The sequence below is a fragment of the Pleurodeles waltl genome, chromosome 3_1, assembly GCF_031143425.1.
Source record: "Pleurodeles waltl isolate 20211129_DDA chromosome 3_1, aPleWal1.hap1.20221129, whole genome shotgun sequence".
NCBI classification, from domain to species: domain Eukaryota; kingdom Metazoa; phylum Chordata; class Amphibia; order Caudata; family Salamandridae; genus Pleurodeles; species Pleurodeles waltl.
In genome coordinates, this window is record NC_090440.1 from 238533053 (window position 1) to 238552033 (window position 18981).

The 18981-nt window shown below is 46.0% G+C and overlaps 1 protein-coding gene across 1 annotated transcript in view; it reads right to left on the bottom strand.

The window, feature by feature from the left end:
* Window positions 1–18981, bottom strand: part of SNX1 (sorting nexin 1) — a 470987-nt gene that overhangs the window by 420837 nt on the left and 31169 nt on the right. The window contains exon 3 of the mRNA XM_069222309.1: window positions 8398–8525. Coding sequence (XP_069078410.1) covers window positions 8398–8525 — 128 coding nt within the window. The remainder of the gene's footprint in view (window positions 1–8397; window positions 8526–18981) is intronic.

Genomic DNA, 18981 nt, shown 5'->3' on the forward strand with positions numbered 1-18981 from the left:
TTTTCGACTGTACTATCGGTTCGACTCTGGGTGGAAACGTGATCGAAACAATACCAACGGTCGAAGAAAGTTATCTAAAGTTTCCGATTCTAAATCTCGGCACAGAAGGAAAACACATCCGAACCAGACAGCGGAAAGAAAACAATCTAACGGAGTCTATGCCTATGTGCAGTATGACTGAAAGGAGTCACTCGATTCCGTGACTTCGAAAATACTTCTTCGAAGAAAAACTATATAAGGGACTAGGCAAAACCTTGATTTCCCAAGTTAATTCTCTGAGGAAAACTTGCTCTCCAATAAAGAAAAGAAAAACAGATAGATGGAATTACATAAAATTTGGTAGAAAGTTAGAACTTTGCTCAGAAAACATGCTTTTTTGGTCAAAGCCTACCAGACAACACAGCTGTCTGGCCACAAAAATACTTCTTCTTGACAGCTTCCCTGGGAATGCATTCCACCCATTGCTTACCATTGACTTTGTGGTATGCAACCACTTTGGCTTGCTTCCCAGATGCTGCTTTATTTGTTTTGAGCTTGATTTATTCCATCCCCTATAGCAGACTGTTTATTCTATTCTTCCACAAATGCTCACTTTCTGTAAACAGGCCTATAAATGTTGTTCTTATCTTGTCACATTTGGAGTGCATTTTAAGACAGAGGTCGACTGTCAGGCTCTTTCAAGCAAGTTTGGTGTTTACTTTTCTTTGAGTTCAAAGTGAGATGGTTTATGCGACAACCTTGCTGGGTACGAGAAAGGAAAGTTTTTTTTCTAGCACACTACAAAATTTAAATATCTGTAAATGAACTGTGCAAACAGAGTATATCAGAATTCCGAAAGCAAAAATCAAAAACCTTTTTTGTAATTCTGAAGTGTTGGAAACATTTTAATATGATGAAATATAATCCATACACTAGGTGATGCAATTTTTACACATTATTGTTTTGCATGATAGTTTCATCAGTAGACTTGTACGTGAAAGTGTAATGGTTATTTCAATTGAAAATGTGTTGTCTGTAAAGGTAGTGGCTACCACACCATACATACTCCAGTTCATGACACTTCAGACCAATTTACTCCACGCTTCGCCACTCTACATTTTACTCCACTCTATGTTACTCTGTCACTCCACGCCACTTTACTCTGACATTTTACTCAAGAGCCTTCACTCCATGCTGCTCTACCCACCTTCCTCTATACCACTTCACTTTTTACTCCACAACACTCCACGCCACACTATGCCCCTCCACTCTACAACACTTTATTCCACACTTTACTCCACTTCGATATATGCCACTCCACGACACTTCACACAACTCCCTTTATGCCACTTTACTCCATTCTACACCACTCCAATACTCCACTTTATTCCACTTGATTGTATGCCACTCTGCTGTATCTCACTCTATGCTACTCCAAAACTCTGCTTCACAACACTCTACTCCACGCCACTAACTTTTAGCCATGCTTAAGAGCAGCCACACTGGTATAGAACATAGCTAAAACACACTGGCAAAGAGTGTAGGCAAGACTTATCAGCTTTGCCAAAGCTTGTTGTGATTTGGTGTACATCCATTCAGCTGCTAAAGAAATTAGCATTTAAAGAGGTGCTGGGGGACATTAAGGGGTCAAAAACTAACGGTCGGTAGCATGGGAACCCCTTGGTACAGAAAATTAAAAATAGTGCTTTCTGACTGGCCAAAGAACCTCTTTCTAATACAACATTTCATTACCGAGAAACAGCACCAGGGTGCGGCTTGGAAAGCCAACATGGCGAACACCTGAAACTGGAGCTCCTGGCATACAGCTTCCCTATTCAGAAGAGAATACCCCTATCAGGCGACCTACCATCCTATGGCTGACCAGGAGATGCTGGCTGACTCCTCTGGTCCCCGGTGGGCCCACTTTTGGCAAGAGGTTCCTGTCAGCAGATTGCTTTTCCTGGTGACACGCTTTCTTGGGCCACTGGCCAGCTGCGGGCAGTGACTTCGAAGGCAGACAAGCCTACATGCCTGGACTCACTGCCACAACAGGACTGGAGACTAATGACGTTTAATTGAGGCAGGTCCATCCTGGCTGTGCCTAGAGTGCCGCACATTCCAGAGACCCTGGGGACAGTCTCTGAAGAGGCCGGCGGGACTCAGCCAGGAGGGGGCAAACTCAGCGGGGAGCCAGGTGGGCTACTTGCAACATGGAGGCAGGAGAGCCTGAGGTCCCAACTTTATCTACCAGACCCCAAAGCTGGCCCAGCCTGACCCACATATGGGGGAACTGAATTGTCTGTCAGCCCAAAGAGTCCCAGGGAATCTTTCAGTGCACAAATACGCTGACGGCAGGAAGACAGAGGAGGGTCCCCCTGGAGGCAGGGGGAAGACAGGACCTGCTGAGTTTACCGGCATCCCCTTCATGTCACATTACTCAGGGTCCAGGCATTTGGAAACATCAGAACCTAGCCAGGAGTCAGATAAAGCTGATCTGCTCATGCTACTCTGCCTCTGTGGGACATTACAAGATGTGGCAATGGCAAGTGGACCTAGCTGACAGACTGGAGATCCCCAATAACCTGACTACATTGGCCAAGACAATGGACGCACAAAACCTCTCAGGTCAGGTGCCACTCCACTCGTCTGCTCTGGACAGTGTCCACTACAATAGCTCCCTGGAGAGCCCAGATAAGCTTTATACCATCCTGCAGGCTATCGAGGCCTCCCAGGTGCACTTGGAGGCAAAGGTGGAACCAGTGGCAGAAGTCAATCTCCTGCGAGATGACTAATGCAAACTTACGAATCTCCCTGTCCGAAGACTCTTGCAAACCTTCAGCCTCGCACGCCTGACCTCCTAAAGCAACTCTGTAACTCTGGGACTACATTTCCTTGAGGACCACGTGGAAGAAGCCGAGGGAGGAGCCCGGTGTAGCAATATCAGAGTTGTGGGCCTCCCAGAAGTCAGTGAAGGCTTTAACATGATGGACTACTTAGAGACCAAGAACCTGTTGGCCCCTTTGGATCTTACACCATTCTTCTCTATCGAGAGGGCCCATCGAGTGCTAGCTAAACACCCTCTGGACGGGTCACATCTTCACCCAGCCGTAGTCCAAAACGTCCACAGGAACAAGACACCATTCTCAATTAAAAAAAACACAATCTGACCCGCTTTCTGAGGGACAATCATTGTACACACATCTTTCTGGATTACAAGTTGGTGGACCAAATACAACGAGCCTCTTTCTTATGAGACCCCACACTGGAGGGAGACCTTAAGTAGCCCAGGGAGGGGGACTGGTCACCGAGCAGGGTGACCACCTATCTGGAGGGGGCTGTGACGTCACCGGCCCGACCTGGCAACTCAGATGCTCCCAGGGGCCTATGCCCACCTTGGAAGATGGCAGAATCAAGTGGCCATCTGGAGGAGCTCTGGGTACCACCCCTGGGGTGGTGATAGACAGGGGAGTAGTCACTCCCTTTTCCAAAGTCCAGTTTCACACTAGAGCAGGGCCCGGGGGTCCCTGGACTGGTACGAAACTGTTTATGCAAGGAGGGCACCAAATGTGTCCTCCAAAGCATACTGGTGACTTGCCATGTAACACCTATTTCCAAAGGGAAAGAGTGTTGCCTCCCTCTTCCAAAGAAACATTTTTGTTCTGCCTTCCTCTGCCTGAGCAGGAGGGCAGAAACCTGTCTGTGGGGTGCTAGTAGCACGGGCTGCCCAGAAGACCCCCAGATCATAGGTAGGAGAAATGCTGGAGGTCTTCTAAGGAGACCCCAGAATGCATGGAATCATACACCCAATACTGGCAACTGTATAGTGGTATGATTCTGACATGTCTGATACCAAGCATGCCCAGGGTCAGAGTTACCATTATGTACACGAGTAAAATGGCTTCCCCGCACTTACGAAGTCCAGGAAAATGGAGCTAGAGTTTGTAGGAGCACCTATGCTCAAGCAGGGGTGCCCTCACACACAGGTACTTACACCCTGCCCTCTGGGCTAGGAGGGCCTACCATAGGGGAGACTTAAAGTGACCTGGTGCAGTGACCTGTAGTGAATTGTGCATGCACCTTTTCCCGCAGGTTGCAATGGCAGGTCTGCAGTCATTTTTGCATGGGCTCCCATGGGTGGCATAATACATGCTGCAGCCCATGGGGAACCCCTGGTGCCCCAATTCCCTGGGTACCTAGGTACCATATACTAGGGACATACATGGAGGCACCGGTGTGCCAATTCCTAAGCAACCAAATTTAGAGGGAGAGAGCACAGTCAAAGCGTTAAAGGTTAGCAGGATTTCAATGAACAGAGCCAAAACACACTGACCGCGGCAAAAAGTGGGGGTAACCATGCCAAATAGAGGGTACTTTCCTACAGAAGCTCCCCTGTCTTCTTTATAATCATCCCTCGCACATTTCTGTGGGAGCTGCAAACACTCTTGGGAGACCTGCTGTGGCATAATTCCAGTAGACGAGTGCCCTTCGTAAAAATCACAACTCCCACCCGATCAAGGAAGCTTCGAGGCCCCCAGTTTGAAGTCTATTATATGGCTGTTCAACTACAGTAGTGATCATACTGACTAGCAGGCCACTCCCTAGACAAAACATGCAGGTCAATCTCCCACTTTGCCAGATGACACTTCAAGTGTTCTGAGTGGCACTCACTTGCCTTAACAGGACATCATAGCTTATCTGCGGTATGACCCCTTAAGCACCTGCTATTTCCCTGCTGGGCCTGCATCACCAACCAGGAGTTGCATCTCTGGGCTCAGGATGAGCTCTGTACTCTGGGAGATTTAATCCAGAACGGAAAATGTCTCTCCTTCCTGGCCTTGATGGTACAGTTTGGTCTGCACGAAGACCATTTTCTCTTGTACACCTCTGTGAAAGGCACTCAGTGACCTCCGGTTGATTCAGCACGATGAACCAGCTACCCACCAGTTCTTGCAGGCCTTGCACACCCTAGGCAATGGCAGCTGATTACACAGCTGGATTGCTGGGGACTTAATAGGGCAAACTTACAAATACACTTCATAATTTGCTAGATACCTGCATAATTAGGAGTGGGCAAAACCACTGACATACCTGAGAAGGGTCTCCCGAAATGCCCGCCAAAAAATTAATTCAGTTCTGTATTGCACAGGGCCTATCTTTCCCACCTAGCGGCTCACTATAATTTTTCCTGGAGCCTCAGACACCTGTGCCAGGTGCAACACTCCAGCTGGCAAGACATGTCCTATGGGACTGCCCCCAAAGCCGATCTTTTTGGGATGTAGTGTTTAGATGCCTCAGAGAGGTTAGGGGCATTTCAAGGGCAAACTCCTTGAAGGTATGTGCCTTGGCCATTCTCAAGCATTCTCATAAACGCAGGACAGCAAAACATTTCCTAGCCCTCATCCTCATTCTCCCCAAACGGTCAATCAACATGAGATGGAAGCTCCCTTCGCCTCCGTAGGCCTGGGCCCAGGCTTTAATTAAATGGCCCTCCATTCGGAAGATGTTAGAGGCTTACATCACCACCCAATGGCTCACAACTGGGAAAAGCTTTTCTCCCGTTTCACTGATCCACCGGACCACACCGACTTCTTGTCAAAGGCTACTAACTCCATGCCGTGGTATTCTGCAGACACCCCAAACCTGCCTCTTTTGTGGGGCAGCAGGGAAAATTTGGATCTCATTTAAGCCCTACCCCCTACACAATTGACCTCCAACCATCCCCAAACAGTTGCAGTTTTTCACAATAGCTCCTAGATATTGTAGCAACAGTAGCCCACCCCTAGCTAGTTCATACCTTGCCCTTTAGTGCCCCCACCCCTGTTTAGCTATCAGCTCTGCCATTCTAAAACTGAAGGGGAGGGGACAGGCTCCCACTCTTTCCAAATCTTAATAGGCATCTAAAACCCTGGAACACAGTAATTTCCCTGCCCACAACAGCACAGAAACGTGTCCGCTCCGACCTTGCAGAAACATATTTGAAGTGATCTTGCTTCTTGTTTAATCGCTTTGTTTGTCCATCTTGTTTGTCCCTCCCCTAGCTTGTTAGCATCCTCTTGATTGGATGATTTGTGTCCTTCCATGGCTCACATTTAGGGAACTACTTTTTTCTTTGAGCACTTCATGAGAATCCTTGTATTTTCTAGTTCTTGTCCTTGTTTGTTTCCTTCCCCCAGATTTCCCCCCCCCAAACAATATACTAATATTACAGTACGAACAGAAGCTGCTGCTGCTTCAGTAGGTAATGGTATCACTTGAACAAATTCATGGCATATCATCCTTAAAAACTGAAGGGGGCAAAGCTGCTACCACTGCGCTAGCTCGGGCATTCCAGTCCTGGATATCTGTCAGGCAGTAACGTGTACATCTTTGCACACGTTTGTAAAACATTACTGCCTGGACAATCAGGTACGGAGAGAAGGACACTTTGCTCGTTCAGTCCTACAAGACTTTTAGTGTAAGTAGAGGTATCCGCAGCCCACCGCGAGGTTATGACTTGGGTATCTATTATTAAGGTAAGGAATCTGCAGCTAGAAGTCTCTATCTGATGAACAAGTTACTTACCTTCAGTAACGCATTATCTGGTAGAGACTATCTAGCGGTAGATTCCTTACACCCACCCATGCCTCCCCGCTCTGCGGATATGTCTTGTAGGGTTAGGGTTTATCTCTTTTAGGGCCCTAGTTTTGCACAGACTGTTCGTTCGATCCACGATTCTGCACTTCTAGCGTGGAAGTTCATGGGTAAAAGAATTGCTGTACGTGCACCGGGGTGGTGCCTTTATAGGCAACTGTGACACCAGAGACGGCTCCAATGATGCGAACGACGCCACATGGAGCCGAATGGCGCATGACATGAAGACCGATGGAGATAAGGGCAGCTTCTATTTCTCAGAATTTGGGAATGAAACTGAGAGTCCGACATTCTTGGCACAAACAGCACTGACAGATGCTGTGCCTTTTTTGCCTCATGAACTCTCTCAGACGGACTGCACTGTCTAGCAGTTTTCTTCTCCATTTTCTTGAACTGTTTACACCCTCGTCCTAAACTAGAAATATGAGTAACAAGCATTTGCAATGCAATGGGCTCGCATTTGCTGGAGTTAGAGCTTTTGGCGTTTTAAATTCCTAAATGGACTTTTCCCGTCACACAAACTGAAAATGAAAAGTAAAACAGTTGACATAAGCAAGCCAATTCAAAGCACTAGGAGTATGAGAACGAAGGGGAGACACAAAAAGGTAAAAGAAGTTCGCTCAGTCAAACATATCGGCAATAGTGCAATTGTCCATGTACCAGGGTCAGTCTGCAAGGTGGTAACTAAACCTCCCCAAGGCGGGACAAACAAAGCATTTACTAATGATTACAAAGGATTTTTGAAAGGCAAGCTCACAAACGAGTGAAAGTAATAGGCATGAGACGGGCGTGGTTAAAAGCTGAGAAGACTTACAACAGATCAAAGCGCTTGCGCGCTCGACCTAAAAAGGTCTGTTAGTTTTAAACAATGCAAAGATCTTTCATAGGGTGTTTTTTCTGAGTTCACAATGGACAACCTCTTCAAAGCTGTTTGGAATGCAGAAACCCTTCCTAATATATTTGGCAAAGGGTTTACAATTTAAAAAACTCTTTAGTATTTTATTTGGCGCGAGGTCTCGGTGTTAAATTTTAATCAGGTAAGACATAGTCACTTATTAGGTGGACCAACACAATTATTGCCCAATCAAAACGATGTAAGGAGGAAGATCAACAAGGATTTGAAGCCCTGCCCTCCACAATGCTTCTAAAAGATTGTATGTGATTACATAATAACAATATATGGCAGAGCATGACTTTTAAGTAGTGTACACCTGAAATAATGGCACAGGTTGAAACCTGTAATGCAGACATGGAAAACAGAAACCAAACGTCAGAGGGGACAACATAGAGGATACACATTGGTGAAGGTAATGCACAATCCATGAAGCCTGCCTCCGAAGTGGTAATGTATAACTCCCAATCTGCTGCTATTTAAAATATTCTAGAAAGTGATAAAGTCACCACAGAACTCAAATGTGTCCTTTTTTAAATCATTGTTTCTGTCAAAGTTCAATGCTGCTTTTCTAATCATTTTTGAGTCTTGATATGTTGCCCATAAAGAATGATTTACAATTTTGTGGTTTACTAGTAGGGCATGTTCGGCAACTTCAAGCTTAACAAGAACTCAAATGAGTCCAAAAATAGTTAGATCAAGCTCAGAGCCCATCATTCCTAGTCTTATGCCCATTCGAAGAAAAAAAAAAAAAAAAGAAAAAAAACTAGATACAGTCTTTGAAACGTTGTAAAAAATGTGTACTCGATACTAAGCTTAGGTAACCTCTAGTTGCTTTGTTCAGGGCATCAAGACTTTAACATGCAAGTTCGGAGTTTGACAGTCAAATCGCTCACCTCCTCATAGCTTTTCTTCAATGTTTTAGAAGGCAAATCCGGTGGATACACGAGCACAGGTTTAGGGGTCACAGGCTCCTCCTTCCAACTGTTCTGTACAGTGTCAACAGACAGCTCAACCGTTGCTTCTGCAAAAGCAAACAGCATGTACAAAGTAATGCAGATGCTTGGCAAGCCAAACAACTTGGTTCAAGGTATAGTTAGTCAAAGCTCTGGGGAGTCTGAAATCAAAGAGTTAGAAGGTGAAGGAGAACAGAATTCTACATCATAATATAAAAATATTTAAACAATTACTTTAGAAAACATAAAAGGAGGGGAAAATGTTAAGACATTGGCCATTTACTTTAAGTAACTAACAAAATTTTCCATTTCTCATTGAAACAAGAGGACTCAACTGAAACGTTACTAGCAAAGACTCGAAAACTCAGTTAACCAGTTGACAAGCTACATGTCAGCTTTCAATTTCTGTTGTTTTCTATCCTTCTAGTACACAAAAAGGTGGACAAAAGCATTTTGCCATGTGGTACACTCATTCAAAGTATCTTCAGAGGGCACCATCCCCTTAATTTCACAAACATAAAATAATCCAGGTTATCTCACCGTCATACTTCTGCCAAATTGATCGGGAACACCGGTACAGAACTCCCCCCTGGTATCAGAACAGTATGCAAATGCCGACATCCGAATCCCGGCCAGAGGTGAGATTGTAACACTGTCTTTCGGCATTCACAAGCTGCCTTTGCCGGCGACCAACGCGTGCATAATTATGAGAGAACCCCCTCGTGGTCAAACAGCTCAAAACGGTGAACTTCTAACAGTACTCTTCATGTGAGAGCACCGGGACTGGGATAGGCGACATACAGACTGGACGACGCTGACGAACGATACCACCTCCCACTAATACGCACGGCCTTCGCCAACCTGAGACCTATTACAATGGTAAAACCCAAAAAACACGACAAACCACCAGGGGACTCCTCGCCCACTGAGAATCCACCAACACCCGCCAGAGAATCACAAGCGGGGCACGAACAACAAGAAACTACTCTGGACACTGTGCTGCTGGCCATTAAAGATTCCCGCGAAGCACTGGAGCGTAAAATCGATAACCTCACCGCAGACCTTTCCCTTTTACGAGGCGACCACCGTAAATTAAAGGAAACGGTGGGTTTGCACGAGACTACGCTGACAGGGTTATTAGCGGCGCACAAAGACGCATCCTCAGAAATTAAAGACCTGGCCACCCGGCTGAAAACTCTAGAGGCAAGGGCGGAAGATGCCGAAAACCGAGCCAGACGGAACATTAGACTGGTGGGGGTTCCGGAGGGGGCGGAGTCCACCGCAGCTAATACAGAAGCATTCCTTGAACAGTGGCTTAGAGACACGATGGCATCAGAGGGCTTCTCACCATTTTTTGCGGTGGAACGAGCCCACAGAGTCCCCGGCGGGCCACCTTCACCGGGAGTCAGGCCACGACCATTAATCGCTAAGTTACTCCACCACAAAGATAGAGACTACGTACTATCACAATCCCGCAAGCCAAAAGGTCATGATATTCCCAGACTTTACGAGAGAGACACAGGCACAAAGGGCATCCTGCATTGCAGTAAAACGTACCATGCGTGAGCATGGTATAGAGGATGCCATGCTCTTTCCGGCAAAACTCCGAGTGGAATACGATAACAGGACCCATTTTTTTCTCACACCTCAGCTGGCGATGGAATGGCTCGAATCGCTGAACATCCACTGCAGAGCAACCCGCGACCGAACATTTCGAAACCCCGGGAAGAAACGTAGTAGATCCCGGAAGAAGACTACAGGAGCGGCTCCATCAAAACGTCAGTCACAACAGGAGATGCGTGATGTGGTGGAAACAGCAGCAGCGTTGAGCGGAGGAGACTTCCATACACGTCGGACCCCAGATGCTACATCGGATGTTGATTCAAACTGCAAACACTCCTCAATATCCTCCCAGGACACTCTCATCAGCTGGCCATCGATCACCCCAAGAACAGCGGACGAGATTATTTGACCTCGATGAAAGAACAAGTTGGCAAGTGAGCCGACGACTGTGGGGGAACCTCACTCGGTTTGGGGACCTTGCTGGATTCCAACCGTGAATATATAGCGATATGACCCTGGATGTCACTTCTTAACCGGCACATCACACGTGATCGGGCCTGGGGAAGGGCCCGGGGCGCTGCCTCTTGGCCTCTGCCACGCCTCCTTCCAATAGGTTGATAATTAAGATTACACTAGTTGTAATGGTTTGGACGAGGAGAGTTGTAGGTACCGGTCCTGGGGAGAGGGGGTTACAAAGGGGGGTTGATTTCGTTTTTGTTGTTTTAAGGGTATATCAGGCACATCTATCTCACAGCCCAAACGGTTCACACCTTAGATTACGAAACTCAATGGGTTTGTCCAGTGGTAGTAATAGAGCGGCGTCAGTAGGCCGCCTCTACATCCCTCCTTAAATTATGACCACAGAATACAAGATAATCACATGGAATGTCAGGGGCCTAAATAACATGTCCAAGAGGTACAAGGTTCACAGTTTTCTTAAACGAAGGGGGAGTGCACATAGCTATCTTACAAGAAACTCACTTGTTAGAGCAGGAGATAAAGGCCTTGAAAAAGCGCTGGAGGGGACAAATATTCGCCACTACCCACTCAGCGTTTGCGAGGGGAGTGTTGATATGGATCAGACCAGGCGTTCCATTACAGGTTCTCCATACCCTGATCGACACTAAGGGGAGATATGTAGTGATTTCTGGTAGATTGGACGGGAGAGAGGTAACCCTTGCGGGACTATACGCCCCAAATCACGAACAGGGAAGTTTCTTAGACCGACTATCACTGGTCATGAGCACACTCCTCACCAGCACCACATTAATAGGAGGAGACTTTAATTGTGTAATGGATACCGCAATGGATAGATCGCACCCACCGCTGTCACAATCCGCAACCCATAAAACAGCACTGCACTTCCAGCAGTGGCAAAAACACTGGCAACTAACGGATTGTTGGCGCAAACTTAATCCCCCCAATAGAGAATACTCTTTCTATTCAGCAGTTCACGACCTGCATGTACGACTGGACATCCTTTCTGGTGTCTCCGGAAGTGCAATCTGTGGTGGCGAAGGCCGAGTATCTTGGCCGCACCATCTCAGATCATAATCCCTTATTGATTTCTTTGGCCTGGTGCAGCGAGAGACCTTTGATTCCCACTTGGCGTTTAAGAGCAGAGTCACTTGAAGACAAGGCTTTTAGGGCTCAACTGAATACGCAGATCACAGAACTCTTTGGGAACAATGCTGGAACTGCTTCGTCCAGATCCATCGAATGGGAATCCTTTAAAATAGTGATCAGGGGATATTGTATTAGCACAACTGTGGGAGTACGGAAGGTGTTAGAGACTGAACTAGGCGATCTCGAGAACTCCCTTAGGGATCTCGAACATAAGCACCCGACACAACCCGACCTCTCAACACAACTAGAAGAGACAAGGGCTAGAATAACAGAAACTAACACTAGATTGTCTCGTTTCGATTACAAGCAATTCTTGCAGAAGCAACATGCAGAGGGTGACAGAGCAGGTGCCCTACTGGCCTGGTTGGCCAAACCACTCCAACATCAAACCATAGTGGTGGAGTTGGAGACCACCCCGGGTATTAAAGTATATGGGCAGAAGGAGATCAATGCCACCTTTCTTATATATTACTCAGAGCTATATGCCCGCCCCACCGAAGTACTCAGCGACGCTCAATTACAAGATCTGGGAAGCCTCAACCTCCCGGCACTGGGAGTGGAGGATAGAATAGCCCTGGCGACTCCCATATCGCTTACAGAAATAAATACTGCAATCCAGAGTATGGCCAGGGGCAAGGTACCAGGAGCAGATGGTCTCCCCTTGGAGTTCTACCTTACGTATCAGGATTCATTAGCCCCCCAGCTCAGCATATTATACGCGGAAGCATGGAATAACAACAGCTTGCCTCCTTCCACTACAGAAGCCATAATGATTCCTCTTCTGAAACCCACCAAATCCCCCACAGAAGTTCGATCATACCGCCCACTATCAATGTTGAACTTAGATGATAAAATACTAAGCAGGGTGCTAGCTAACAGACTTTTACCGTACATGTCCTCCTTAATCCATCAGGACCAATCGGGATTTAGCCCACAGCGAAGCACTGCCCAAAATATTCGTCGATTGATTTCACTCCTTCATGCTCTGCCCTCTGATGCAACTAGAGCAGTAATAATCTCGATAGATGTCGAGAAGGCTTTTGATAGCCTACGGTGGGACTACCTAGAACGAGTCATGCTGCAGCTAGGTCTAGAGGAAGGGTTTGTCAAATGGACGAGGCTTCTCTATACAAACCCCACAGCGAGAGTGCGCACTGGCCGTACAATATCCCCTTCCTTTGCCATAGGTAGGGGCACAAGACAGGGCTGCCCGCTATCACCTTTACTTTTTGCGTTGGCAGTTGAGCCTCTCGCCCAGTCGGCTAGGTCCCAGATGTTCTATGAAGGCATTACAATCAATGCCTGGACACATCATATTGCTCTATATGCGGATGACATGTTACTCTTTCTCCGGAACCTGGAGGCCGACCTACCAGGAGCAATGACAATGTTCGACAACTTTGGGGCTGCATCCGGGCTCCGGATAAACTGGGGGAAGTCGTCCATTTTTCCAGCTACTAGGGGTATCGAAGAACCAGTTGATAATCGGGGCCTCCCGTGGTCCCCGTCCACATTCAAATACCTAGGGGTTAATATCTATCACTCCGCTGAGGATCTACTAGAAGGGAACATACAGAGCACGATTAGGAGTATTAAAAACAGCATGGTATTCTGGCAGACACTTCCACTAGCGGTCACTGGGAGAGTTGCACCGATTAAGATGATAGTATTACCTAGAGTGTTATATTACTTTGCAACCTTCCCACTCATAATACCGAGGGTGGTATTTAAAACAATCTCGTCCTTGATTACAGGATTTATATGGGGAACCAACAGACAAAGGATAGCATTGCTCACCCTCCAGAGAACAACAGCAGAGGGTGGTTTGGCTGTTCCCGACTTCGAATTATACTATTGGGGGAGCCAACTCCAATGGCTGGCGCGATTTATCAGAGCACCCACAGTGGGGGAAGCACTGAGAGCCCCTCTCCACTGCTCCCGAGATAGAATTCTGGGCATTCTACTAAACCCCAAGAAACAGAATAAACCGCTTCCGGTGGAATGGGAGGCATCGCGTCACTGCTGGGAACAATACCTAAAACGAACACACACCAGAACACCGTACTCACCAGAGGCCCCCCTGATCTGTGTGGGAGCTGTTGCAGGAAATCATGTGATAGGGGGTATCATCCGATTAATGGCATTTCAGATCGACACCATAGGGGCTCTATATAATAATGGGAAACTGTGCTCCTATGCAGAACTGCAGGAAAGGTTCCAGCTACCGCCAGGGCTGTTCCTAACCTTTAACGCGATTGCCAGAACTCTTCGTAGACAATGGGGCACAGGGCTGGAGGAACCCCCCAGGCATACTACCTGCGACCAAATATGCACTATAGGAGACCAAGGGAGGTTGATCTCAGGGATATATACATCTCTACTAACCAGCACATGTCTTCCCTTAAATAAACTTATGACCAAATGGCAGGGGGAGCTGGATATTACAATAGACGACACACAATGGTCCAGAATAACCTCACATATATATTCAGTTTCCAGAAATGGCAGGTTTAAATTAATAAACTTATATGTCTTCATAGGGCCTACCTAACCCCCTATATGATATCAAAGATTTATGGTGTAGAAAATGCCAGCTGCCCTCGATCTGCAGAACTAGCAGCAGAGTTGTTGCACATGCTCTGGAGTTGCCTACTAATCGGGGAATACTGGACAGGGATATTTGAGGCACTCTCCACCTGCACGGGCAGAACATTACCCAGATCAGCCATAGTGGTGGTTTTGTGAGATTTCCCTCGTCCTAGCAAGCATAAAATTACAAACCGATTCATAGACCTGGCCCTGATACTGGCAAGGAGAGAAATAACCTCGCACTGGAAAGACCCGAAGGGCCCACAGATAAATCGTTGGAGAAATGCATTAATTACGGTAAATGGGCGGAAATTGAAGGGACAGTACTACTAAGAGAGGCACTCAGGGGACTAGGAACTAGAGACAATGCTCAGCATTGGAACACGATACTGGACAATTTTAGAACACCCGACACTTCTAACTCTGATGCAGAGGCTAATATATCAGAACCAGACCATGTATAGCTGACTAAGATATTCCCATTGAAGATTGTATAAGAGACCAAATATATAATTCATTTGTGAACTAAACAAACACCTCTATGTAATTGATGGAATGTGCAGAAGGGAAGAGGGACGGGGAGGTGGGGTCACAAAAAGATGGGAAGTTATTTTGTTCTGTATGCGTTTCCATGCAAGTATAAAGCAATAAAAGAGATCTTAAAAAAAAAAAAAAAAAAAAATACTTCTGCCAAATTGCCTCTTCAAAACAATAGAATGTTCTTTCATGATCGCTTTCATTTGATCTACAAAGGGCAATATCATAGAATATCAATTACTAGCACTGTGTTTGTCGTGAAGAACTGCTTGCTCTCCAAGACAAACAAGCCCAACAGGTAGGAAACATTCAAGACTGTTGATCCATTTCAACAAATCAAATCACCATGTATTTCAAATACGTGCAACCACCATAACAAAAGGTAAGTTTTCTCTACAATTGTAAACTGACCCAAGTATACCATGCACCATTGTAATGCACTGCTGAGGACCTTACGTATTACATCACTGATGACATGTGTAAGTTACGGCATTGCAAGTTATACTTAGGTCACTCACATGTAACTGGGGACTTTCAGTGTGTTTTTTTTTGTTTTAAAACTGTAGCAGTCCGACAAAACGGTGGGCGTGGGACGGCTCCCAGACATCCTAGCACCGACTCATGGAGGAAGCGCTTGTGCTTCACCTTTTCCACCCTCTTCCTCCCCACAAGCAGGGATGGCATCAGAAGTGCTTCCTCTGCCCCTGCAGCATCCGATGAAGTCCGTGCGCACCACGTGCCAACATCATTAGATGTTGTCTCCGACACACTGGAAGCCATTTACATCCAGTACATCATAAGAAACAGGTAAGTTTCTCCTGGGGCGGGGTTTTTTCCCCCCACAAAAAAGAGGCGATCGTGCAGCAAGAATGCCAACTGGACACCGGGGATGTTTTGTGTATATACTATAGGGGAGCAGTCCCTTGGGCAAGGGTCGTTCCCCTTTGAGGGATTTTTTGGGGGGCCATTTCTGCACCCATTGGGGGCAGACTGGCCTCATTATGTGAGGTCCTTCTGCCCCAAAGGGGGGCAGAAACCACTAGATACCATGGATTATTTGTGCACCCGATTTGATTGTTTGAGGAGCGTCCCCTTGGGCAAGGGTAGCTCCCTTTTCTGCCCTCCTTGCCTCCTGCCTCTTTAAGACCTATCTGTGTCGGGGGGGGGGGTGGCAGACACCACTGGACACTGGGGATTCTATTTGGAACATTATTTGCTTGTTTGCCCTTGAGGGCAGATTGGCCTCTTTTTTTTTTTAGGCTTATCTGACCCCAGTGGGGGCGGAAACCAGCAGACACTGGGGATTTCTTTAGGAAAATGATTTGTGTGTTTGGGCCACGTGCCTACGACAGGGAAGACCCATAAACATGTAGTGATTGAGGGGGCACCAAAGAGTGTTCATAAGCACATACGTTTTTAGGGTGACTCTGCTTTGGGCACCCAAACAAGTAAGGTATGAATTTTATGGTGAGACAGAGGGGAGAAATTTGTGCCGGTGTGGTGATGCCATACAGAAATGTGAGGAAAATATGTTTTTAGCTAAGTTTGAGGTTTGCAGTGGATTCTGGGTAAGAAAACGGTGGGGTAAGCCATGCAAAAAACACCTCCCAGGACTCCCATGGGTGTCTAGTTTTCAGAAATGTCTGGGTTTGGTAGTTTTCCCTTAATGGCTGCCGAACCTGGGGCCAAAAACAGGTCATTTTGTCACAGATAATTTTGATGTGTCCACATAGCGTTTTGGACCCGTCACAGGCACTTGGTCCACCCACACAAAGGAGGTACTATTTGTATTGGGAGACCTGCAGGGATGCTGGGTGGTAGGAAATGTGTGGCTTCCCTCAGGTTCCAGAACTTTTCATGATAGAAATGTGAGTAAAATGAGTTTTTTTTACGACAAAGTTTGAGGTTTGCAAAGGATTCTGGGTTACAGAACATGGTGAAAGCCCTACAAGTCATCCCATCCTGGATTTCTCTAGGTGTCTAGTTTTCAAAAATTTATAGGTTTGCTCGGTTTTCCTATGTGCTGGCTGAGCTACAGCCCAAACTCCAGCTAGGCACTTTGCCAAAAACAGTGGAAAAATGTGATGTGTCCACTTTGCGTTTGGGGTGTTTCCTGCCATGAGCACTAGGCCTACCCACACAAGTTAGGTACCATTTTTAAATCAGGAGACTTGGGTGAATGCTAGGTGGAATTAGGTTTGGGGCTCCTCTCAGATTGCATCACAAAAATGTGAGGCAAATGTGTTTTTTAGGCAAATTTTGAGGTTTGTCACTGGCCTTGTGCATTTTTCAGGTTGCTCGGGCCAGACTCCATAAGTGCTCTGCAGCTATGGCTAGAGTACCAATGGTACCAACTGACAAGCAGTTAGGAAGACAAATGTGTTCTATTCCGGCCTGCAATTTAATCTTTCACATAATGGTGTCAACCAATTTAATCTTTCACATGGTGGTGTCAACCTCCTGAAGGGAAAGAAATCCTAACAGACAATCATCCCAGACGCTTTTCTTCTTGGATGGGATGCTCATAAGGACCATCCTTAAGTTCAGGGAACATGATCAGTAAAGGAGATGTCTTACCTCATCAACCTGTGGGACCTGAAAGTAGTACATCTGGCTGTAACGTTTTTCCTTTCATCCTTGAAGACAAAGTATATTCTTGTGCAAACAACTCTATGACAATGAAATATCTGAACAATTAAGGGAGGGACTCTGAAGATCAATAGTGCTGGAAGTACAAATAATGTGGCTGGAAATGGCATATCACAGAGATTCATCTCTCAATTGCACAGAATGGAGAAGCAGACCCGTTTAGCAGGTCTTTTTAGGAGAATCACAAGTGTGTGCCAGACAATGAAGTTCTTTTGCAACTGTGACTTTTTAGTGTTATATCTATCTATTTGCAGACATGGGAGCCAAGATATGCCCACACTTCTCTTCCGGGTACTATCAATAAGGGCTGGAGGAGGAAATCGCCTTTTCATAGAATAGTGAAGGATCTTACTTTACATCTTTCCTTTCATTCTGTTGATTCCAGCTGTGCAACTCAAACTGTCCTACTGCACAGTCAGGATGATCCTGTTAGCTTCAGAGTAGCCATGCCAACAGTGATTTACAGACAGTCTCTACCTATCGAAGAAACCACAAAGGAGGCTGCCATTCACACTGGATCTTTTTCAGAAGTTTGGGGGCCACATCTTGCATCTCAACCTTCTACTGCTGAACTTAGTGGGCTGGAGCAAGCTGTGCATTTAGATTTGCCACAAGATTGTACTGAAATTACGGAAGAATCAAGGCGTCTGGTCACCAGATTATATGCTGACAAATGAAAGAGGCTCGGAATCTGGTGAATCTAAAACAACTGCGATCCATTGAGATGTTTAGTGGTTCTCCCTTATCTTTATTGAGCCAGACCTGGGTTGTTTTCTTCTTCAATTAAAAGGTACAAATTGCAGTGGTTAAGGCCTAAATCGCTTTCTTCAGAATACAAGAGATGAAAGATTTCTTAGAGGTTTTAAGCAAGGTCTTTCATTCTATTGTTTCCCCTTCTCCACATTTGGAGCTTAATGTTGTCCTTTCTAAACTCTTGTGTTCATAATTTGAGCCTATACAAAAGGATCCTTTACACAATCTGTCTTCAAAAGCTGCTTTTCTTGTAGCTATACCGTCAGTCGATAAGTTCAGCAAGATCCAAGTCTTATTTAAACAGGACCTTTCACCATATTCAATAAGAACAGAGCAGTGATAAAACTGCATCCCAGATTTCTTTCTAAAGGCATCCACATTAATGAGACTATTTCGTGGCCAATATCCTTTCACACTCTAGATACAAATAAAGTATTGAAATTATATTTGGGCAAAATGAAAGCTATTATGAAAACTGGGATTATTTTATGAAGGTGGCTGTTACAATAGGTCTGGCCAGTTCAAAGCAGGCGATCTCCAGGTGGATAGTCTCTTGTATCAAGTGGCTTACCATGCCTTTACTAGAACTCTCCTTAAGGCTAAAGTTGTTTAATCTACTCTTAAACATACATATTTCCGAAATACGTAAAGCCCCACTTGGAGGTTTAGCCATACATTCAAAAGCCACAATTGTCTTAATTCAGACTCCAGGGCCAAATCCCAAGTAGGACAGGCATCCTTGAAAAATCTCTTTAGATAACAGCATTTGGTTTTTTTTCTATTTTCAACTTTGCTGGTTTTTGTGAG